This window comes from Dendrobates tinctorius, unplaced genomic scaffold (assembly GCF_039654945.1).
Source record: "Dendrobates tinctorius isolate UK_male_01 unplaced genomic scaffold, ASM3965494v1 ptg000120l, whole genome shotgun sequence".
Classification (NCBI taxonomy): domain Eukaryota; kingdom Metazoa; phylum Chordata; class Amphibia; order Anura; family Dendrobatidae; genus Dendrobates; species Dendrobates tinctorius.
The window spans coordinates 20,362,609-20,388,275 of NW_027361788.1; the positions used below are offsets into that span (position 1 = coordinate 20,362,609).

The window sequence follows — 25,667 nt, forward strand, 5'->3', positions numbered from 1 at the left end:
CTCCTCGGCCTACCACCCCAAGATGAATGGGTTGGTTGAGAGAGCCAATCAGACCCTGGTCACATACCTACGGCCAGGCAGGATGACTGGGCATCCTTGCTACCATGGGCGGAGTTTGCGTTGAACAACACTGTGGCTGACTCCACCGGTCAGACGCCGTTCCTCCTTAACTACGGCCAACATCCGCACGTCCCTGTCCCTATGCCCGTGTTGTCCACCGATTCCAGGGTAGCAGACTGGGCGGTGGAGGCTTGTGACATTTGGGACCGAACTCAGGATGCCATCTGGGCCTCTAAGGAGAGAATGAGGGCTTCCGCCGACACGCATTGGCGCCCTGCTCCGACCTTTGCTCCTGGCGACTTAGTGTGGCTCTCCGTCCGTAATATCAGGCTGCTGGTTGAGTCCACTAAGTTCGCTCCTCGCTACATTGGCCCCTTCAAGGTTCTTGAGCAGATCAATCCAGTGGTCTATCACCTGGCCCTTCCCCCACACTTAGCCACCATCTAGTTCCACAATTACTTAGCAGCAGGTTCCATCACTGCAGGGTGGACCCCGGGCTGCGAATGCACCTCATATCTCCTTTTATATTATTTGGTGCGTTCCGCAGGCCCTAACAGAGTGTTACTTGGACTGTCCGATTCTTGATCCTACTGGTGCTTTGTACTCACACTGTTGTTCAATTTTTCTGAGCGCTGGCGTGACATGATTCAGACGACCCTGTAGTTATGCAAATTGTGGGGTAATTAAGGTACTGTGGTGTTGTGCTTAGAGACTTTGTCCAGGCCTACACTTTTTGTATCCTCACCTATACTATGTTGCTACTGTTATTATTTTGTGTGGTTTTTCTTAGATTTTGTGTAATAAAAGTTATTTTTTATCTTTTGAATTCATGATTGCATTTGTCCTTGAGGGCATTATGCTCCTTTGTTCTTGCAGGTTTCAATTATCTACAGGGAGACATTACTGTCTGTGCCTACATTATGTACGAGTCGTATTACAGGCAGGCAGCACTTTCTGTGCCTACATTATATACAGGAAGGCGGCACAGTCTGTGCCTACATTATCTACAGGGAGGCAGCACTGTGCCTACATTATCTACAGGAAGGCGGCACTGTCTGTGCCTATCAGGGCTGTGGAGTCGGTAAGCCAAACCTGCGACTCCGACTCCTCAATTTCCCTTACTCCGACTCCACGACTCCGACTCCCACATATATTGCTTATATTTAAGTGAAAAATGTATTGTAGTACAATGTGAACATCAGACATTTAATCATTTCTATGATCAATAATCAAGAAATTTAGATAGAACAGAATATATATTTATTGGAATACAACTTTAGAACACAAAAAACTGTAATAAATTGTAAATATGTAATACACTATGTAATATCGATTACATATATACAGTACAGACCAAAAGTTTGGACACACCTCATTCAAAGAGTTTTCTTTTATTTCATGACTATGAAAATTGTAGATTCACTCTGAAGGCATCAAAACTATGAATTATAGCAACAATCAAGAAAAAAATGCAGATGGCACCGCTGTTACCGTATATTCTCAGAAGGTGTGCGGTATGCAGGAAGCAGACGGCTGGTGAACTCGGGTGCTTGACCAGAAATAGACAATCCTCGGAATCCACATGAAGAAATGGTCGCACTCATCGAGTTTGAAGCGCTCGAGTAGCGCAAAACTGCCGTTGTCAGCCTTTTTGCACTCCTTATGTCACTCCCCCGGCCCGACATGTGATATACGTGTCAATAAACCCGTGAATTCCTTCAAACTCGATGAGTGCGACCATTTCTTCATGTGGATTCCGAAAACTATGAATTAGCACATGTGGAATTATATAATTAACAAAAAAGTGTGAAACAACTGAAAATATGTCTTATATTCTAGGTTCTTCAAAGAAGCCACCTTTTGCTTCGATTACTGCTTCGCACACTCTTGGCATTCTCTTGATAAGCTTCAAGAGGTAATCACCGGAAATGGTCTTCCAACAGTCTTGAAGGAGTTCCCAGAGATACTTAGCACTTGTTGGCCCTTTTGCCTTCAGTCTGCGGTCCAGCTCACCCCAAACCATCTCGATTGGGTTCAGGTCTGGTGACTGTGGAGGCCAGGTCATCTGGCGTAGCACCTCATCACTCTCCTTCTTGGTCAAATAGCCCTTACACAGCCTGGAGGTGTTTTTGGGGTCATTGTCCTGTTGAAAAATAAATGATGATCCAACTAAACGCAAACCGGATGGAATAGCATGCCGCTGCAAGATGCTGTGGTAGCCATGCTGGTTCAGTATGCCTTCAATTTTGAATAAATCCCCAACAGTGTCACCAGCAAAGCACCCCCACACCATCACACCTCCTCCTCCATGCTTCATGGTGGGAACCAGGCATGTAGAGTCCATCCGTTCACCTTTTCTGCGTCGCACAAAGACACGGTGGTTGGAACCAAAGATCTCAAATTTGGACTCATCAGACCAAAGCACAGATTTCCACTGGTCTAATGTCCATTCCTTGTGTTCTTTAGCCCAAACAAGTCTCTTCTGCTTGTTGCCTGTCCTTAGCAGTGGTTTCCTAGCAGCTATTATATACCATGAAGGCCTGCTGCACAAAGTCTCCTCTTAACAGTTGTTGTAGAGATGTGTCTGCTGCTAGAACTCTGTGTGGCATTGACCTGGTCTCTAATCTGAGCTGCTGTTAACCTGCGATTTCTGAGGCTGGTGACTCGGATGAACTTATCCTCCGCAGCAGAGGCGACTCCTGGTCCTTTCCTGGGGCGGTCCTCATGTGAGCCAGTTTCTTTGTAGCGCTTGATGGTTTTTGCCACTGTACTTGGGGACACTTTCAAAGTTTTCCCGATTTTTTTTTGGACTGACTGACCTTCATTTCTTAAAGTAATGATGGCCACTCGTTTTTCTTTACTTAGAATTTGTATTATGGCAAGAAAAAAGCAGCTAACAGTCTATTCAGTAGGACTATCAGCTGTGTATCCACCATACTTCTGCACAACACAACTGATGGTCCCAACCCCATTTATAAGGCAAGAAATCCCACTTATTAAACCTGATAGGGCACACCTGTGAAGTGAAAAACCATTTTCGGTGACTACCTCTTGAAGCTCATCAAGAGAATGCCAAGAGTGTGCAAAGCAGTAATCAAGCAAAAGGTGGCTACTTTGAAGAACCTAGAATATAAGACATACAGTATTTTCAGTTGTTTCACACTTTTTTGTTAATTATATAATTCCACATGTGTTAATTCATAGTTTTGATGACTTCAGACTCAATCTACAATTTTCATAGTAATGAAAATAAAGAAAACTCTTTGAATGAGGTGTGCCCAAAATTTTGGTCTGTACTGTGTGTGTGTGTGTGTATATATATATATATATATATATATATATATATATATATATATACACACACACACACACATATACATTAACACTATGACTTATCTCCGCCAAGACAAAGCCTAGATCCTCAGGCTACATTCACACCATGGGCGTAGCCAGGATCAAACCTGGGGGGGCAGAACCTCATACTGCACACCTCAGCTGCTGCAGAACCTCATACTGCACACCCCTACACTTGAAAATAAAGCCTGCACCTTAAGAAGATGTGGTGGTGATGAATGCAGCCTATTTATTCCAACTATCAATTGATGTTGATGTGTTACTGAAGACGAGCAATGCCTGTCCTGGGCATCCTTTTGGGCAGCTATGAGGTGTACCTGACTGGTGCTAAAAAAAAAAAAAGGAGTGTTAGTCTGTACTACCCGGCTTTCATTCTTTTTGGTACAGATATGATATGGATAGACAGATATGGATAAATGGATAGATAGAGCAGATTTCTAATCTGCTTTTGCTATTGAAAACATTATCTATGAGCTCAAAACCCTTTCAGGTGATGCAGTTTTTTAAAAAGCTGATCGGCTTTTGCAGCTAAAAAACGTATCCTCAAAAAACGCAGGAAAAACGCTGTGTGAATGTAGCCTTAGATCAGGAATAGAACAGCCATTTATAGGACAATTCTTAACTTTCCCAAATTCCTATGAAAACATTTTCAGCACACTCTGCATTGAATTACTGCACCCAATTTATTATATATTTTAGGAGTCGGAGTCGGTCCATTTTATACCGACTCCACCAAAATGAGCTACGACTCCACAGCCCTGGTGCCTATTACATTATCTACAGGGAGGCAACATTGTCTGTGCCTACATTATCTACAGGGAGGCAGCATTGTCTGTGCCTACATTATCTACAGGGAGGCAGCACTGTCTGTGCCTACATTATGTATTACAGGCAGGCAGCACTGTCTGTGCCTACATTATGTATTACAGGCAGGCAGCACTGTCTGTGCCTACATTATTACAGGAAGGCTGCATGGTCTGTGTTTTACGTTATTTATTACAGGGAGGCAGCACTATCTCTGTCTACATTACCTACAGGAAGGCAACACCATCTGTGCCTACATTATTTACAGAAATGCATCACTGTCTGCGCCTAAATTATTTATTACGGGAGACAGCACTGTTGTGCCTACATTATCTACTGAAAGGCAGCACTGTCTGTGCCTACAGTATTTATTACAGGGAGGCAGCACTGATTGTGCCTACATTATCTACAGGAAGGCGGCACTGTCTGTACCTATTACATTATCTACAGGGAGGCAGCAGTGTGTGTGCCTACATTATCTACAGGGAGGCAGCATTGTGTGTGCCTACATTATCTACAGGGAGGCAGCATTGTGTGTGCCAACATTATCTACAGGGAGGCTGCACTGTCTGTGCCTACATTACCTACAGGAAGGCAGCACCGTCTGTGCCTACATTATTTACAGAAATGCATCACTGCGCCTAAATTATTTATTACGGGAGACAGCACTGTTGTGCCTACATTATCTACTGAAAGGCAGCACTGTCTGTGCCTACAGTATTTATTACAGGGAGGCAGCACTGATTGTGCCTACATTATCTACAGGAAGGCGGCACTGTCTGTACCTATTACATTATCTACAGGGAGGCAGCAGTGTGTGTGCCTACATTATCTACAGGGAGGCAGCATTGTGTGTGCCTACATTATCTACAGGGAGGCAGCATTGTCTGTGCCAACATTATCTACAGGGAGGCAGCACTGTCGGTGCCTACATTATGTATTACAGGCAGGCAGCACTGTCTGTGCCTACATTATTTATTACAGGAAGGCTGCATGGTCTGTGTTTTACGTTATTTATTACAGGGAGGCAGCACTATCTCTGCCTACATTACCTACAGGAAGGCAGCACCATCTGTGCCTACATTATTTACATAAATGCAGCACTGTCTGTGCCTACATTATTTATTACGGGAGGCAGCACTGTTCTGCCTACATTATCTACTGAAAGGCAGCACTGTCTGTGCCTACAGTATTTATTACAGGGAGGCAGCACTGTTTGTGCCTACATTATCTGCAGAAAGGCAGCACTGTCTGTGCCTACATTATGTATTACAGGCAGGCAGCACTGTCTGTGCCTACATTATGTATTACAGGCAGGCAGCACTGTCTGTGCCTACATTATTTATTACAGGAAGGCTGCATGGTCTGTGTTTTACGTTATTACAGGGAGGCAGCACTATCTCTGCCTACATTACCTACAGGAAGGCAGCACCATGTGTGCCTACATTATTTACACTGTCTATGCCTACATTATTTATTACGGGGATGCAGCACTGTTGTGCCTACATTATCTACAGAAAGGCAGCACTGTCTGTACCTACATTATGTATTACAGGCATGCAGCACTGTCTGTGCCTACATTATCTACAGGGAGGCAGCATTGTCTGTGCCTACATTATCTACAGGGAGGCAGCATTGTCTGTGCCTACATTATGAATTACAGGCAGGCAGCACTGTCTGTGCCTACATTATTTATTACAGGAAGGCCACATTGTCTGTGTTTTACATTATTTATTACAGGGAGGCAGCACTGTCTGTGCCTACATTACCTACAGGAAGGCAGCACCGTCTGTGCCTACATTATTTACAAAAATCCAGCAGTCTGTGCCTACATTATTTATTACGTGGAGGCAGCACTGTTGTGCCTATATTATCTACTGAAAAGCAGCACTGTCTGTGCCTACAGTATTTATTACAGGCAGGCAGAACTGTTTGTGCCTACATTATCTACAGAAAGGCAGCACTGTCTGTACCTACATTATTTATTACGGGGTGGCAGCACTGTTTGTGCCTACATTATCTACTGAAAGGCAGCATTGTCTGTGCCTACATTATGTATTACAGGCAGGCAGCACTGTCTGTGCCTACATTATTTATTACAGGAAGGCCACATTGTCTGTGTTTTACATTATTTATTACAGGGAGGCAGCACTGTCTGTGCTTACATTACCTACAGGAAGGCAGCACTGTCTGTGCCTACATTATCTACAGGGAGGCAGCACTGTCTGTGCCTACATTATCTACAGGGAGGCAGCACTGTCTGTGCCTATATTATTTACAGAAATGCAGCACTGTCTGTGCCTACATTATTTACAGAAATGCAGCACTGTCTGTGCCTACATTATTTATTACGAGGAGGCAGCACTGTCTGTCCCTACATTATCTACAGAAAGGCAGCACTGTCTGTGCCTACATTATGTATTACAGGCTGGCAGCACTGTCTGTGCCTACATTATTTATTACAGGAAGGCCACATTGTCTGTGTTTTACATTATTTATTACAGGGAGGCAGCACTGTCTGTGCCTACATTACCTACAGGCAGCACCGTCTGTGCCTACATTATTTACAAAAATGCAGCACTGTCTGTGCCTACATTATTTATTACGTGGAGGCAGCACTGTTGTGCCTATATTATCTACTGAAAAGCAGCACTGTCTGTGCCTACAGTATTTATTACAGGGAGGCAGAACTGTTTGTGCCTACATTATCTACTGAAAGGCAACACTGTCTGTGCCTACAGTATTTATTACAGGGAGGCAGCACTGTCTGTGCCTACATTACAGAAAGGCAGCACTGTCTGTGCCTACATTATGTATTACAGGTATGCAGCATTGTCTGTGCCTACATTATTTATTACTGGCAGGTAGCGCTGTTGGTGTCTACATTATTTATTAGAGGAAGGCAGCATTGACTGTTTTTACATTATTTATTACAGGAAAGCGGCATTGTCTGTGCCTACATTATCTACGGAGAGGCGGCACTGTCTATGCCTACATTATTTTTTACAGGAAGGCAGCACTGTCTGTGCCTATATTATCTACAGGAAGGCAGCACTGTCTGTGCCTACTTTACAGGAAGGCAGCACTGTCTGTGCCTATATTTACAGAAATGCAGCACTGTCTGTGCCTACATTATTTACAGAAATGCAGCACTGTCTGTGCCTACATTATTTATTACGAGGAGGCAGCACTGTCTGTCCCTACATTATCTACAGAAAGGCAGCACTGTCTGTGCCTGCATTATGTATTACAGGCAGGTAGCGCTGTTTGTGCCTACATTATTTATTACAGGAAGTCAGCACTTTCTGTGCCTACATTATTTATTACGGGGAGGCAGCACTACAGTATTTATTTACAGAAATGCAGCACTGTTTGTTCCTACATTACTTGTTAAGAGGAGAAAGCACTGTCTGTCCCTACATTATCTACAGAAAGGCCGCACTTTCTGCGCCTACATTATGCATTACAGGCAGGCAGCACTGTCTGTGCCTACATTATGCATTACAGGCAGGTAGCGCTATTTGTGCCTACATTATTTATTACAGAAAGGCACCACTGTCTGTGCCTACATTATTTATTACGGGGAGGCAGCACTGTTGTGCCTACATTATCTACTGAAAGGCAGAACTGACTGTGCCTACAGTATTTATTACAGGAAGGCAGCACTGTCTGCCTACATTATTTACAGAAATGCAGCACTGTCTGTGTCTACATTATTTATTACGAGGAGGCAGCACTGTCTGTGTTACATTATCTACAGAAAGGCCGCACTGTCTGTGCCTACATTATGTATTACAGGCAGGCAACACTGTCTGTGCCTACATTATTACAGACAGGTAGCGCTGTTTGTGTCTACATTATTTATTATAGGAAGGCAGCACTTTCTGTGCCTACTTTATTTATTACAGGTAGGCAGCACTGTCTGTGCCTACATTATGTACAGGGGGGGGGCAGTACGTATTTACATAGTAAGGCAGTACTAGCTGTACTTCCATCATTTACAGAGAGATACAGAGGACAGTACTACTTATTATTTACTAGAGTCAGAACCATCTGTCTTCTATATTATTTATAGGGTGGAGGTACTGATCACAGAAAGAGTGGGGGAGGCAGCACTATCTGTGCCTATATTTATAGGGTGGCGTTACTGATCATAAGAAGAGTGGGGAAGGCAGCACTATCTGTGCCTATATTATTTATAGGGTGGCGTTACTGATCATAGGAAGAGTGGGGAAGGCAGCACTATCTGTGCCTATATTATTTATAGGGTGGAGTTACTGATCTTAGGAAAAGTGGGGAAGGCAGCACTATCTGTGCCTATAATACTGTGCTGCTTACCAGGTGAGAACTATGTTTATTCTGCTGCCTTGTGACTCCCCTCCTCCCCATCATTGTAGATATGTAAAAATCTCCTCTTGTCATTGTTTTCTCCGGTTAGTATCAGGAGACGCGTCGTGCAGCTGCTGTTTATGCGTCAGTGGAGTCATCGGGGCTTCTGCTGCCAAGCTCCTCTACTGCCCATGTCAGCATAAGCATGAGCCGAAGGGTGTCTGCATCTGACCGAGACAAGGGGGTAAATCCATCAAACCTTGCGCAGACACCAAGGGGAGCAGTAGGTTTTGATTCATATTTTGGTCTTGTTCTTGAAGTTTTTTGTTTTTTTTATGAAAATGACCAAGGCCAGTGCATCTATATATATTATCACTGGTTTTTCAGTATCAGTATGGCCTCACTTAAGGCCTTTTTACACGGGTCGATAAAAATGCTCATTCCCAACTATCGGCCCTTGTAAACACGTCGCCAGTCACCAATGAACAAGCAAATTGATCATGATCAGATTTTTGATGGCGGCATACAAGTCATCATCTGCAGCTGTCGTCCAGGTTTTTCTTGGTCCATGTGAGCAAGAGACGACTGTCTCGTATATAGTTGAACCCCAGTGGTTAACGGTAGAAAAATCGATCTAAGGGCGCAGTCAGACGGTTATGTAAATCAGAGTGCAGCACACGGATTGGCCAGCGGCTCTCACTACTTTATTGAATGGGGCAAAAAAAAAAAGGAGAAAAGGCCAATCCAAAGGAGGGATTGTAAAAGCAAAAAAAAAAAAAAACCAGTAGAGCGCGCAATTACTCCATAAGTCCTCCTGGGAATATTCTAATAGTACATATTCATGACTCATACAAATGTGTAAAAATAGATGGAAAACGAGGTAAAAAAAGGTAAAAATTGTTTAAAAATTGACCATGTTGCAGAGATCGGGTTTGCCTTTTTCCAACCAGCAGAAGTGATCAGTTCCCAATCCACCGATTTACCTCTTCTTTCTCCATATCCCAGGCTAGGTTGGCAGGGATTTGGGAAATATTCAGGAGTATTTTCCACATCTAGATCCACCCAAGGGGAGCATTATTATTTTCATTTTTTATTCACTCGTATGGTCCAGTGACCTATTTGCCCTATGCCCTATGTAACACTTATCTATTTTTTTTTAGTCTTCTGCCCTTTTTCACCTTCTTTTTCAAGAGGAAGAACCGTTAGGAATTATTCCTTTTCTTTGACGCTTTGTTAATATGAAGCATTTTTTTGTGTGTTTTCCCAAAGTTTTTGGTTCATTTTTTTTTATACTGCAGATACTGAAAAAACACTTAAAAAACCCACCCAGTTGTCTTTTGAGCAGAATTAAAAGGGTTGTGTTGTACAGCCTCTCTGGCTTCTGCAATGGGATGTGACATTTCATGTGTCTTGCCAGGTGTAGTGCACAACCAGTGGGGGGTCACGACCTATGGAAAATGGCACCAGGCTCCATGACAGTCCTTCTATTCTTTGCAAAGCCAGAATGCAAGGCTTGGAATATTAGTGGAGAATTGTGTGTTTTTTAATGAAGACGACCTCCTGCCTATAGGCACTATTAAGTCATTTGGACATTGAGGGTGGGGGGGCTCTCAACCGCCATTGGTGAGCCAAAATGAAGAATGGCTCTCGTTCTGTATCACATGCATCTCCCAGATTGTCTCTCCAGGCTCTTGGAAGGTGTATGACCCACCCAATTTTAAAATGGGTCATCAATATCTGGTAAATGGAGTTATCAGCTCCAGGAGCTGCTGGATATAAGCAGTCAACGGGGCGGATCAACACAGTATGTTTTTTGGGTTCTGCCATTCAGATCACATTCACTTGAATAGGAGCTGAGCTGCAGTACCTGTGAACAGCCACTACACAGGGAGCGGAGCTGTGTCATTACCACTCTGTACACATGGTTTACAGCTGTCCAGAGCCGATCACAGCTGATCGGTGCCAGACACCCACCCATCTCAAATTGATGACTTACTCAAGCAAGATCAGTGGTCTGGAGGACCCCTCAAATAAAACAATGTCTGTATCATGGTTGAATGGAGCTTCGGTGTAAGACTGAAGGCCGCTTACTTCATGTACTCAGGCAATTTCTCTTTTTTCGTTCCTCAGATGCATTTTATTTTCTCGGACCATGTGACCCTGTTGTTCGACTTCTGGACGGTCCAGACCTTGGCAGGTAGGAGGAGATGTGATTAAATCCATTTCTGGGTGCGTCCTGGAAACAACTGTTTGTACGTGGTTTTTAATGAATGATTGTGCGCTCTGCACCCGGGGAACTGAAATGCAATTTTATTCATTGCCGCTTGTAGCATCTGATGAAAACAATTTATCATATTGCACTTTGCAGGAATGCCAATCCTCCTGGAAGTCTCATCACCATGCAACATTGGTCCTAATTTTCCCCACTTTTGAATCCCGGAGTATTTTGGACTATTTTGATTCTGAATGGGCTTTTAATAATAATCTAAAGATGGATGATGACTAGTGATGAGTGTGCTGGGATAATATATTTGCGTCCCCACGGCTGTTCGACAGCCGCATCACATGCAGGGATGGCCTAACAGCCATGATCCAGGCAACTGTGGAGGCTCGAACATATTTTTTGAGCGTGCCAAAAGGCACTTGATTAGCACCCGAGTATGCTCGGATAACACCTTTTCCCAGCACGTTCAGTCGTCACCAACGACGACTCATTATTGGGTGACTGCAAAGACGGAAAAGTCAAAATACTTCTGCAAAATCCATGTCAGATGTCACTCAGGGATGCAGTCTTATGATTATAAGCATCACTTCCTTTTTCTTTGAATTTGCATTTCGGTGAATAAAACAATATCCTTATCACAGAACATAGTTTGCTTTAGGCCAGGTTCACACAACGCAAGTCTGATGATGGTTGTAGTGAGCAGACCAAAAACCAAAATAGCGGATGGATTTGATTCGGTAGACCAATGAGCTGTACCAGGCCAAGGAGCCAAGACCCCGTTCAGACATCCATTTTTCACAGTTTGACTATAATGGATCCTTGTATTTTTTTTTTGGACTGTTTCCTTATTATAATACATGAATGTCCAATCATCAAGCTGTAAGAGTGATCTGCGGGATCAGTAGAAGAATCGTGGAAAGCCACGTCTTACTTAATGCCAGCACCTCCAAGTATGTGCCCAGATAGTGTTTCGCTGCTCCACGCACCTCTAGAGCTGTGAATAAATATGGCTTTCCCCCTGAATGCAGCAGACAAGTAACATCCACAAATATCAGACGTGACTGGCTTCGAGTGCCCATCCACAAAGTGGATGGGTGCAGGAGCTACCTACTGTTTACATGCACTAGCCTGGTCCCTAAATTACACCGGACTATCACATTGCTGGGATTTTTTTTTCTTTTTCTGAAATACCTTAACTTAAAAATATTCCATATACACCAGCACTTGAGAATGAAGGGAAAAAAAATTAACCTATGATACAACCTAGGCCAATTTCACACTTCGTTTTATTGCCTCCGATGAATGCTGGATAAAGCATCCAACTTTTGGATTCCAGGGATCTGCCAGCACAAAATGACGAGGACAGTTCAGTGCACCTTACTTATAGAACAAAGATATGTTGTTAAATAAATCAGGGGAAAAAAATACAGACTGTTCGTTTGGGGTGGGGGTGTGGGTTTCAGAAAAACATCCGTCTGAAACTAGCATGTGGACCAGTCTCGCATGTTAATACCCGGCACTGCCGTGGCACATAGGAGCGTAGAGTGCAGCTGCATGTATTGCTATGCGGCCGCACGCTCCGATCCGAGTGTCGGCAGTAGTGCTGGGTATTAACATGAGAGACTCGGGTGAGTTTCTCACATGTGTGATCTTGGCCGAAGGGTCTGTCTTGTGACTGTTGGCAGCTGCAGAACATTGCTCAGTCTTTCCCGGTGTGACATAGTGTTTTCTTCCTCCAGGTCTTGTACTTTCCTTTGTGATCGTCCTGCTCCTCACAGTTCTCTATGAGCTTTCGAAGGTCTGGAAATCAAACCTTCTCGCCCGGGTCATCCAGACACTGCCGGTGACCCCGGATTCTGCACTTTACCCCCCACTCATCTCTGACACAGAGAGTAACTTGCCAGTGAGCTCTGACACCTTGCTCACCCCCGATCCTTTGTTTCCCGAGGAGACCCACGTTCCTTCCATGCAGTTTTCATCTTCTACCTGGCGGTAAGTGCCCATTACGCCACGTTCTACATATTTTTAGTTTTTTTTTCTTATGTACGCCATTCACCATGCTCTCTACACACAGGTGGTGGCTCCTGCACACTTTTCTTGCCCTCCTGCACACCGCTCAGGTTTTCCTTGGATACGCATTGATGTTGTGCGTCATGACCTACAACGCCGCCATCTTTATTGCTGTCATTCTCGGCTCCGCCCTTGGATACTACTTGGCTTTTCCTTTTCTTGCCAAATACCCAAAGCCTCACAGTTTATAGAGGACTGAGCTGCGATGAATAAGAAAAAGTCTTCCAAACATGGCCACCAAAGCAGTTCTGGATAACTCTTCCACCGTATATCGCTTGTGGATCTGAGCTTTTACTCCCCCATCAGGCAAGCTGCCACGCCTAGACAGTAACCAGTATAACCAGTTAATATGTTGCTCACTGCTTTCTCTGCACAGGTGCGAGTCCTCGGTTTGGTGGCCTTCCACTTTTCCAATTGCACTTTTAGCTCAGCAAGAAGTAAATTTATATGTTTCTATGATGCAGACGCCCCTTTAAAAGGTAAATAATTTTAGCATTGTACAGGCTGTGTATACTTTCCTTTTTTTTTTCCCAGTACAGAAATTTTTATTAGCGTCATCAGTCTCCATAGAGCTGGAAGCAAAAGGACATTTTTTAATTAGGAACCATTGCAAGGGGCTTTTTTTCCCCTTTCCATTTTTTATGCATTTAGTTGCAGAGGTCAACAGCCTTGCAGGGATTTTTTTTTTTCCCCCATGCATTGTATTGTCTCATCTAGTTAGGAAAATCTGCTGGGTATTACACTCACACTGCTGAGAAAATGTACAAAGTAATTTGAGCAATGCTTGAGATTTGGAATCCGCAGCGTTATTAATGTAGGCTGTGGGCTTCCCCCTTTTGCAACACAAAGCGTAAAGTGTTTGGAAATTTGCAGCGAATTTCTCTCCAAAAATTCAACACGTGTCCAACGGGAGCAAACCCTAAAGCCCCCCATACACAGGAGCGCTCCTATGTTCTTTTTGAAAGAGCTGCTGTCAGACAACTCTGTTCTCGGAGATTAGCCACCACCAAAGGATAAACAGTCTGAAAATCAGACAGGCTGGGTCCTTTTCTGCCCCTCAACATAATCTGGTCCAAGGAACCCCATACACAGACTATCAGCCAAACCCATGTCAGTGATTTTGGCTGACGTTAGAGTATGGAGGGGCCTTATGAGAAACAAGTACAGAACCGGTGGAGCCAATTGTGTGCTTGGCGTTATACTGTTATTTCTCCAGCTTTATTCTTTTTGGTTGATGGGTTACCATTTTACACTGGACTAAAATGTGTCTCTTTCTCAGGATACAGGGTGTAATCCACGTCCATAAAAATACACAGAATGTCTCATACTCCTCTGAATTTCTTATAATAAAGTATTTATTAATAATTAGAAGCTTTTTTTTGTTTCCTCTTTAAAACATTTAAAAGTTTTAATAAAATATAATAGAGAAAAGAAAATCGGCAGGTGTGGATTGAGATTAAAAAAAGGCACTGCTCGGCTTAAAACATCGGGTTGCCCCATATTGGCATGCAAGGAGTGAGATTGCTCCCCCCGTGTCTCTGTCTCCTCCATGTGTCGACTGGTCCCTACTCTTGCCTTTCATGGAAGGCTAAAGTAATATGTCCCCAATCCAGCTTATCTCACGTTGCTTACCTGTGCAAAGGTTAGGACTACACTGGATCTGGTCTTCTATGGCCAGTTCACAAAGCAGGTTTTGATTGTCACAGGCCAGCACGAAGAATCAGGGACGTGTAAACATACCTCAAGCATGAAGGTAGGTAAGAGTGGCTTTTGCAATATCATACGGTTGGAGTGTTTGAGCTGGTGCAAATCGATGCACAGGACCCCGTCCAATGTGAGGGCAGCAATACCGTACATGCAACTGACCCTCGCTCTTGGTTAGCCGTCCTGGCACATCACATGTGCAATCATGATGTCACGCCAGGCCGAATAATCAAAAGAAGAGCCACAGCTTCTGGCAAGTAAGAGGCTCCTCTTCTGTTTCTGAGGGCTCCCGTCCAGCGATTACAGTCCTGACTGCTGGAATGAGTAATGCAAATCGATTTGCACCAACTGTATGGCGTGTTAAATATTATTTCATACCCAGATTTTTTTCAAAGGCAAACTTAAGTGATAGGTGTGACTTTCTCAATCTTCTGTCAAATCACTGTTGCATTCTCTGAGCCTTCCACAAATGGGAGACACTGAGGGCGGATGCTTGGGTTAGGGTTTTTACAAGTGTGTGTGGTCACGGGCAGAGAACGTGTATACAGGAGGTGGCAGTAATGGAAGTGTGTAAGAGGCGACATCTAGTTAAAAATAATGAAGCTCTAGAACTGTGATCTGCGTCAGCTTAAAACTCAAATACCCCTCAGGATGGGTCTAAATAAGATTTAGTGGCGGACACAGTGAATCGGTGTTGCTTGATGGGCGAGGATCCAGCAGCAGTGTAATCGTGGGGTGCAGGGATGTGTACTGGTGAACATTGAAAACACTGACAATGGAGAGAAAAAAAAAAAAAATATCAGTCCTGGCATAGCGGAGAATAGCAGAGCCAAAAAGCATTTAAATAAGTAGTTTTGTGCCAAAAGGAAGGAGTTCGGCGCCACTTCTGCCCTCCATAGAAGTTCATTGTACAACCTCAGTCCCTTATTACTGCTACTCAGAATTGGGTGATGGCTTCACCACCCTTCCTTGGAGCAGGTACAGGGATTTCTCTGAACCCCTCACCACCTTCCTCTTCCTCCTCACTTAGGGGTGACTGGAATCCGCTATCGTCGGGAGTGCAATGTACTATGTGCGTCACCGGAGATTGTGACGACACTGCATGGCATTCTTCTGTGGGGGTGACGAGGGAAGAGGTTTCCTCCTGCGGTGACTGGGGATGGGTTATTCCTTGTACTGTACGGTCTTCTGCTTCAGTCTCATTGTATTCTGGACTTGCACGATCTAGTACAAGTTCCAGTGGAGGGGCCATGCTTTCGTGAATTGCAAATTTCTCCTCTGGAGCTAAATGGTCATTGGGCTGTTGTGGCCGTTCGTCCTGTGCAGAATGCTCATCTTCATCTTCTAAGACGTCTGTTACATGGTGGTATTCTTTGACTTGGTGATTTTCTGGAGCAGCCTCTACACTGTGCACAGCTGGTATGTTGTATTGTGGCGGTATTTCCTCTGCCCGACTGTGATCTGGTGTATCTACATAGTGCTCAAGCGGTTCGGCACACAATTCCGGCTGCGACTCGGCTGGTGGCACTCGCTCTGTGTGTGGCTCGATCACGTGTGTCACCGGCTCTTCTTCAGGTTGTACTTCGTCAGATTGCTCTGCAATGTCCTTTACTGGAACTTCAACATCAAATTGTTTGACGAGCATGTTACGGATGGTGTGCACGTCGCTGGAGCCTGGTTCTTCGGGGATGTATTCATTGGCTGGTACTTCTTGGCACGATTCCAAGTATTCTGGTACTTCATCATCTTGAATAATAGAGACCACTTGGCGAGCTCTGGCATGTCGATTTCCAGACACGTCAGTACTATTGCCATATTCATTAGTCCAGTTGATAGGAGGCCCCTCACCGAGGAGATGAAGATTGGGGTCACTGTTATTCATCACCATACTATCCCGGTACAGGTTGTGCTTACGCTGAGTGGCAGCATCTTTAACAGCTGGAAACATGAAAAATACATACATTATAAAGGGAACCATATACCACCCTCACAGCCACAGCATGTCCGATATCTGCTCCAGCCTTACCTTGCACAATATCTCTCATTACAGTTTGCAGTACAACTTCTTCATAAATATTCTCCAGCAGCACAAACCGGGACAACTCCTCAAATATAAGTTCCTGGTAACGGGGCAATTCCTGTAGAGGACAGAGAACAGAGCCATAAAGCTTAGATGCAGCAAGTCTTGTAGGAACAGCTCGTGTAATGGCAGACGCTGGTTTCTAGGCTACGCTCTAGGAGAACAATGTGATCGAAAGTCCAAAACAGGATATTCCCAATCAGCATCTCCCCGACCATCAGTTGGTCGCCCCCATACACATTAGACTGTCAATATAATTGGTTTTAGCCAACATTTGGCTAATATGTATGGGGGGGCCTTAAGAGTGGATCGCTGGTGTCAAACATCCTTATAACCAGTGCAGCAAGCAATACTGTTTTTTCCAAAGGCCCCATACATTAGAGAAAGGTCGGTCAAACATTCAGGTGACCTCTCTCCCCACTCAAGCTTGGCCAATTGCTCCTGTGTTCTCTTTGCGAGAGCCGCTGCCAGACTCCATATTTCAGGGGGTGAATAAAAAGTTCAGTGTCTGACATTCAACCAGCTGGATCCTTCTTGCCCCTGATATCTGTCAGTAGAGTTGGGAGCTCCCTCATTCACATTATATTATAGTCTGGCCATTCGAAATCTGAAGGTTTGGCACTGTGCTGTGATGTGTATGGGGTCTTACGGACTATCTGATGACAGATTATGTCAGGGGGAAGGGAAGGATCAGGCAGTTGGAGTTTCTTCACATGATCCTTGTGTCTTCATGATAGATGAGCCACTGTTGGACTTGTCCGGTAGTTTTCTCTGCTCGCTCCCGATTGAAAATGTGGCAGGACTGAGCACTCATGTATAGGAGAGTCAGGAGACTTTGACAAATGCACATTAGGTCGATGGTAGTCTCTCCGGTATGGCCATCCTAAGGCTATGCTCACATGTGGCATTTTTCTGCAGCAAAATCTGCTCTCTTGGCAGTAAGGATCTTCAGAAAAAAAGCAGGTTTTTCTTGCATTTTTACTGTGTTTTTGTCATGCTACCTTTGTCTTCGATGCATGCTGATAAAGTTTAGTGACAAAAAAAATCTACATATTCTACTTCATAAGATTTTGGCACAAAAAACGCAGCAAAACCTGATACCTGTGTTTTTTCAACACTCATTACTTTCAATGGGTGAAAAACACTGAAAGAAGTAATATGCTCTATTTTGCAAAAACCAAGCAAAGCACAAAATACTGAGGACAAAAACCATGCCATGTACATGATATTTTAGAAACCTCAAACTTTGCTAGTACTGTAAAACGTAGCTGAAAATTTGCATTAAACGCAGCAAAAATTCCACGTGTGAACATAGCCTCAGATTAGAAAATCTGCCCAGATACAATATTATTCATTACTAGATGAGGACTTCATAAGGATATGTGCACAGGGTGTACAATGCTCCAGGAATACGCAGCAGACACAGTGAGCAATTTACACTGTGTCCACTTTTCCAGCACATGAATTTTCAATACATTTGTCAGAAAAGCATGATGTCGCAATAAGGGTAAGTTCTGTAACACCAGACAGTCACAGACTTCCGTTTTTTGTGACCTCTCCCCTCCGTTATGTGTCACACCTCTCATCACTGCTGACATCGGCTTCCTGAACTCATTCTGCTGCCCGTCCCACCATCACCTGGTTTCCTCCCTTCACCCCGCACTCACAGATTTGCAGGTTGGAGCCAACTTCTTCAGTAGAAACGGGATGATAATTTGTAGTAACGCTTCTTGGAAGAACTTCTTGCGGACAGTGCTGCTGTCGTAATCGTATTTCTGTAAAATACATTAGTCATTAATGCTCTCATACCATGAATTCAATCTTCCAGAAATATTTAGAGGGTTTTTTTTCTCCATGTGGTCATATGGTATTAATAAAGCACTTGGTAATGTCAGTATGACCATCCAGCTGCCACGGTAGAGGGAAACTCTGGGCTCATGCACTGCTACAGCTATGAACACGTGCAATAATTTACACATGCCTGTAAACTTAAGCCTTGTCTGCAAATTGCAGAGGTGCTTGCATCCGTATGTGGCTCTGTGCGATAGTCCGCATTGTGGAGAGGCGCAATAGTTATCAGTCTTACAGTACATGTAAAACTAGCAAAGTCTCATCTGCAAAACACACGATTACTGACTGACAATACATTAGTCTCATTGTACGAGAATGCAGCTTTACTCCACTAAGGAGAAACTAATAAATCACTGCTAGAAACCTCTTCTAAGGAAACAAAGAATCAGACATGTTGAAGTCTAATATGCCCAACCCTTCGTTCCCCACATAGCTGCCTTTAGGGAACAATAGGGTCTCACAATATACATTACACTGCTGCTATTATCCCCAGGCCTCGATGTAATATCATGTGTGTGGCCAACTTTAAACCCTACACAGCTCCCTTACAGAGGACCTGTCACTTGCTGAAAAAAATTTAGTTAGGTAAATACCTTGTGAAAAAAAAAATTCCCACGCTCCCCTGATTTTGTGTTTTTTTTTCCATTTTGAGATGTGTTGCTTCTTTGCAGACATATTCACATTTGTTGCTTCTAGAGTGCATTATGTGAAATCTCGGTTTTGTAGACCAACTGAGCAGATCTTCAAAATCTTCTCTGGGGGGTGCCTTCACCCCTACCAAGCACTGACCATCACAGCATGGCAGCATCTGAGACTACTATGATTAGCAGTGTTTGGGAGGGAGGGATGAAAGCACACACCCCCAGAGAAGACTCTGAAGAAACTAGCAATTGGACTGAAAAGGAGAGATTTCACATACTGCGATCCAGAAGAAACAAATGTGGATATCTCCGCAATGAAGCGGCGCAGCCAGAAAAGTGAGAATCAAGGATTTTTACAATGTATTTGATGCGTGATGATTGATGTAGTGCAGGGCTGAGGTGACGCAGCAAATAAACAGGAGGACACAGCGGGGTGCAGTCTTCACACTTTTACTCACATTTTGAGGTGTAGACCAGGGCACTGAGTACAGATGGTAATGGAGATCCAGCCAGCCTGGAAGCAATTTAGGATTCCCTAAGCCAGATGCCTCCTTACTGTGCACTGTTCTCTGAGGTCCTTGCTGCCTGAAACTATGCTCAGTCTACTGTTCTTTAGTCCTTGCCTGTATGACAGTCAGTTTGTGCCTTTTACAGGTGTTACTCCTTTCATGGTGGCTCCGGCTCTGGTATGCTGCTGTGCCTTCAGGTGTGTGATGGGATCAGGAGGCCTGCAGTCTCCTGCCTTCCAGATTTGGCCGCTGGGACTGTTGTACCCGTGCAGCCATGGACTCTGCATCCAGTGTCAAGCGCTCTTCCCTGGGGTGAGCTTGATAGCTCCAATCCCCAGGCTTTCCTAAACTCCCACTTTCCTCTCTTTACTCTGCTCTTGGGACGAGCTCCTCACAGCTCCTGTCCCCTGTACAGACCCTCACAGACTGCTTAACCCTGCCTCCAGGCCAGAACTAATAAGGAAGCTTTCCTGAAACCAGGTTTTGAGCTCCCCTTCTGGTCTGGAGTCAGGAAAGGTGTTGAATGCTGGTGTTATCTGGCTAGGGAAACCCTCTGTTGTGAATTCTCTTCTGAGTCGGGGCTCCCTCTGGTGGTTACTGTGGGTAGTGGAGCTGGCCGGATTAACAGAGGTCTGCCACCTGACGATTGGAAATCTGGGGTTACTGATTGGGAGAATTTAAGTGAGCAGGCTTCCCTCAATTGTTGCTGGTGATTAGTTCTTCCTGTGCAACTTGAGGTCTGCTGTCTCCTGCCTGATCCTGCATTTTTCAGTTAAGTTGTCTATTTGCTAATCCTTTGCATCTGATCTGGTTTTGCCTCTTTCTGCTTTGCTGTGCGGGATCAGCGTGCTCCCTGCTGGGGCTGTGCTGGACCCCGCTCCATATGTTACAGCTTGTGTCAGTTTGTTCAGTCCCCTGTTATATTAGTCTCTTTTGCTTTGGTGCCAGTTTACACCAGAATGCTGATATAGTGGGGGAGAGGTCGTAAGACCGCAGTGTTTTTTGTACATCAGTCGTGTTGGATTTTTTAGGGTTTTTGTGTAATTGCAGACAATGTCTTTCCTTTCCCATCCTATCTAGACAGTTTGGGCCCCATCATTTGCTCAGTCTATTTTCTGAATCCAAGTATAGGAAAGGTCGCACTAGACAGGATAAAATATAGCTCCTTTATTGACACATATTTACATGTCAGGTCAGAGTGGTGTGGCAAGAGTGTTCACAAGCTGGTCAGCCACTCTGACCTGACATGTAAATGTGTGTCAATAAAGGAGCTATATTTTATCCTGTCGAGTGCGACCTTTCCTATACTTGGATTCAATGATTTGATCGCTGTGAGGTCAAGCACCCAGGAGCATTGGATGACAGCTTGCTGCCAGACGCATACCATCAGCTGATATATGGTAATAGCGGTGCCGTCCGCAGTTTCTATTCATTTACTTTCAGTCTATTTTCTGCCTGTGTTTGTCCCTCATCTGGTCTCACCGACAATATATGTTTGGGGGCTATTTCTTTGGGGTTCTACTCCGGGGCAGTTTAGATTTCACCTTTCTTGCTTTAGGCCTAATTCTCTGGCTGTGTCGAGGCGTCTAGGGCATCGAAGGTACGCTCCACAGCTACTGTTACTTGATGTTGTTAGGATTAGGGGTCTGCAATTCGCTAAGTGACCAACCTTTCTGGTTTCCTGGTGGCCTAGCCTATTCCTGCCATCCTCCTCGGTGACCTGTTCATAACACCCTCCTTGCTTCCAGGCATGACATCACCCCCTGTGAGGGAGGCAATGCCACTGTGGCAACCGGACTCTTGGGGTGCCACATACGCCTTTTAGTAAATTCCAAGTGTGTATATTATGTGATGTATATGGCACAGTCTCAGTGTATCCTATGCAATGTATACAGCCGAGTTTCAGTGCATCCTATGCGATGTATATGGCAGAGTCTCAGTGTATCCTACATGATGTATCCGGCAAAGTCTGTGTATCATATGAGATGTATATGGCAGAGGGTCACCAACCTATTTTAAAAGTTCTTTTGTTTGTTTGTTTTTTAAGTAGAAATTATAGTGGCTGATTTGGGAGATTGTATAGATGTAACCAAGTTGGAATTAAATAAATTACCGTAAACAGAAAAGGCAATATACATATAAAAACACCTTAAAACCTATGACTAAAAAAACCCAGAATGCTCACAGAGCCTGTATTAGAGCAATCGTGAGCGTGCCTACTGAAAGACACCTACACATCTTACATGTCACTCAGAAAATGTCAAACTTTCCCTTCACTGTAATTATTCTAGTCAGGGTGATATAAGGTACAGACGGGCTCTACTGACGATCACACAGGTAAGGTCATAGAATGTTTAAGGGATTTTCCATTAATAGGTTTTCATTCACAGATGTTCGCTGTGCTGGTCTTTATCGACAGGCTGCAAAGATGATGGTACAGCGCACATGACCACTGCTCCCCATCACTGCTCCCTGCGTTAATTCCGATATTGCAAACGACCGCTGAGGACTGTCATCGGCTGCATGGGTCATGTGTGCTGTAGTCCTGATGTCAACAAACACCGGGGGCTGTGGCTGAGTGCAAGTAAAGTGGATATTATTTATTACCCAGAACAAGCATATAGGGATAGCAGAATTACTAAGGATAAAACCTCTCTTACATTTATGCATTAACAATGTTAGCAGGAATGTTTAGATTTAAAGGGGTTGCACCAAGTTTGAAAGTTTTTCTCTATCCATAGTGTAAAGGATAACTTCCCGATTCCTAGGTGTCTGACCAATGCCAAGATCAGGGGTGTGAATGGAACGATGATCGTCTATGCACTCTCTGATCCATTCATTCCTAATGGGATTGCAGAAGGACAGATGAACGCAGCGCTCAGCTATCTCAGGTGGTCCCATACAGAATGAGTGGTGCAGCAGTGTACATGACAGACCACCCTCTGTTTTTGGGATCAGTGTTGGTCCCTGCAGTCCTGATTATTATACATAACTTCTAAACTTGGAACAACCCCTTTAAAATATTCAGGAGTCAGTGAAAGCTTACATATACACCCCAGTATACTAGCCAGGTCGTAAGCAGACATGGCTGTATTTGGCGATTCTGGTAAGATAAAAGCTATATGGATGTAGTTATGGTCTTACCTTAAGGACACGTTCCAGTATGCGCTGGATGTCTCGGCACAGGTTCTCCGTTCCTTCAGACTTGCCCAGCTCCTGATGGATCAGCTGCTCGAAGGTGAAAACTGCATTGTCTGTTTGCTACAAAGAAAAGAAACAGTTATCTGTCATCCACCAGAGACGGTCAGAGAATACAACCGTAATTGTCTGCATTTTATTATTACGTTACCATTTCTGAGGCCGGGAACAGAAATTAGATTTACTGAGAAGTCGCTACCAGATTTAGACTGCATCAATCAGAGGGTCGCCATCACGCCAAACTTTTGATATGGTACATGTAACATCAGTTGGGTTACAGAAAACCTGATACAGTTGGAAAAACCCAACATATTTGTGCCTTTTGTCTGCAACTATTTTAGAGCCGTTTGGTCATTTAAAAAATATATCACACATACTGTAAGACAAGTCCCTATTGCAAGCAACTTGCATCAGAGACAAGGATGGCAAAGTCCTTGCACCCAAAAAGTTTGGATTTTTTTGCAATGACGATCACTACATGGGGTGTCACGATGAGACGCGGCGATCTTCATGCCGATCAGACCGAGCTTTATCCTATTAGCGTAAAGAATAATAATAATAATAAATTTTATTTTTAGAGCGCCGACATATTCCGCAGCACTTTACATTTCAGAGGGGATTTGTACAGACAATAGACATTACAGCATAACAATAATCACATACAGTAGATTATAACAAATACCAAGAGGATAGAGGGCCCTGCTCGCAAGCTTACAGTCTATGAGGAAAGAGGTAGACACGAAAGGTGGGTGGTAACAGTTGCCCTGATTGTATGGACCAGCCATAATGTTAAGTGTGCAACAGTACAGACACAGAGGGCTAATGGATGCATAAAGCATGTGGGAACATGATGAGGAAATCTGGTTATGGTAAAACTTTTGGCTGTGCCACACAGGGATAGATTAGGTTAATGTGTTGAGGCGATAGGCCAGTCTGAATAAATGCATTTTCAGGGCACACTTAAAATTTTGGGGATTGGGGACTAATCGTATTGACCTGGGAAGTACATTCCAAAGAATTGGTGAGGCACGTGTAAAGTCTTGGAGACGGGAGTGGGAGGTTCTGACTATTGAGGATGCTAACCTCAGGTCATCAGCAGAACGGAGGGCGCGGGTAGGGTGGTATACTGAAACAAGGGAGGAGATGTAGGGTGGTGCTGAGCCATGGAGGGCTTTGTGGGTGAGGGTAATAAGTTTATACTGAATTCTGGAGTGGATGGGTAGCCAGTGTAATGACTGGCACAAGGTAGAGGCATCAGTGTAACGATTGGTGAGGAATATGATCCTGGCTGCAGCATTCAAGACAGATTGGAGAGGGGAGAGTTTGGTAAGAGGGAGACCGATTAGAAGAGAGTTACAATAGTCCAGACGAGAATGAATAAGAGAAACAGTAAGAGTTTTTGCAGAGTCAAAAGTAAGAAAAGGTCGAATTCTAGAAATGTTTTTGAGGTGCAGATGACAAGAGCGAGCCACTGATCGAATGTGGGGGGCAAAGGAAAGCTCGGAATCAAGTATGACCCCAAGACAGCGGGCATGTTGCTGGGGAGTAATAGTGGAACCACACACAGAAATAGCAATGTCGGGTATAGGTACATTAGTAGAGGGAGGAAACACCAGGAGTTCAGTCTTTGACAGGCTCCGTAGACCATATCTTGTGCAGGAATCCACTGCAAAATGCAGGAACATTAGAAATTATCTCGGTGTAGAAAGACTAGCAAGGGTTCACAAAATGACACACATTACAAAAGACCACTAGATGGAGCCACTGAGTCACTGATTGTAAAATACAGTGTTGCCTTTTAAACCCCACCACCACCTCCCAAAAGGGTTTTTACAAGATATAGCATTTCTTTTGCTATCTGAAAACTGCATGGAATGCACTAAAATAAAAATAAACATTACTCGCAGGTTCAACACCCCCCTTTCCCCACACTCTGATGGTTCCCCGACTGTCTCCATTTATTTCCCTTCCCTGCAGCAATCACATGCCATCTACTCCAGCATCACTGCGGACGCCGGTGATTTGGTTGCAGAAGTGTATGGCACAAGAACAGCACTCCTCGTGATCAGTGCAGGAAAGGTAACAGACCAGCAGGAAGCAACAAAGCTCCTGCGCATTGGTTAACATGAGTTATTTTTTAAAGAGTTTCCTATAGTTAGGTTATAAAAACGCAACTCCTGTACTTTTTTACATTTTTGGCAAATTTTTTTTTTAATCCCAATCTATAGTAAAAAATTATAATATATATATGTCTATCGAAAAAGAAAGCGGCACACTATAGTAGTTTTCAATAAAGTGCTTTTTAATAGCCCATATGGCTATGTCCCCATGCAGCAACGTTTCGGTTCAATGGGTGTGAACCTTTTTCAAGCCCATTGAACTGAAACGTTGCTGCATGGCCACATAGCCATATGGGCTATTAAAAAGCACTTTATTGAAAACTACCATGGTGTGCTGCTTTCTTTTTTGATGGACTATTTGGAGGTTTGGTATGTACCTGGAGGGCTTGCACCCGAATCCCTTTTCTATTTTGTGCTGTTATATATCTCTATCTTGCAATTTTAGACTCACTTCCTGTCCTTTCAGGAAGAGTTTTCAGCAGAATCCTTATCATCAGAGGCAGGATTACACATCTTGTAGTTTATATTTATTGATATAGACTGTGATTTACATTTTTACCTCCTACTAAAAATTCTCAAGAACAGAGACTTTCTTAATTCTATAGTTTAGTGCATGTTGCCTAGGCTGACTACCACCTCTGCAGTGTATCAGGTCTTGGCTATACAGCTTGTAAGAGCAGTTCTGAAGGTGGACGAATGGCTAATCCCCTGCAATTCTCTGAT

General features: G+C 44.0%; 2 protein-coding genes across 5 annotated transcripts in view; one reads left to right on the forward strand and one right to left on the reverse strand.

Moving 5' to 3' along the window:
- Positions 1-14,212, forward strand: part of SLC31A2 (solute carrier family 31 member 2) — a 26,789-nt gene extending 12,577 nt beyond the window's left edge. The window contains exons 2-4 of the mRNA XM_073590858.1: positions 10,678-10,744; positions 12,511-12,763; positions 12,846-14,212. Coding sequence (XP_073446959.1) covers positions 10,678-10,744; positions 12,511-12,763; positions 12,846-13,032 — 507 coding nt within the window. The 3' untranslated portion in view covers positions 13,033-14,212. The remainder of the gene's footprint in view (positions 1-10,677; positions 10,745-12,510; positions 12,764-12,845) is intronic.
- The window catches only part of NIBAN2 (niban apoptosis regulator 2), a 75,800-nt gene continuing 64,311 nt past the window's right edge, over positions 14,179-25,667 (reverse strand). For all 4 annotated transcript variants that reach the window (XM_073590856.1, XM_073590854.1, XM_073590853.1 and 1 more), the window contains exons 12-15: positions 22,771-22,887; positions 18,293-18,400; positions 16,572-16,683; positions 14,179-16,483 (exon numbers count right to left, since the gene is read on the reverse strand). In XM_073590856.1, the coding sequence (XP_073446957.1) occupies positions 15,483-16,483; positions 16,572-16,683; positions 18,293-18,400; positions 22,771-22,887 (1,338 nt within the window). In that variant the 3' untranslated portion in view covers positions 14,179-15,482. The remainder of the gene's footprint in view (positions 16,484-16,571; positions 16,684-18,292; positions 18,401-22,770; positions 22,888-25,667) is intronic.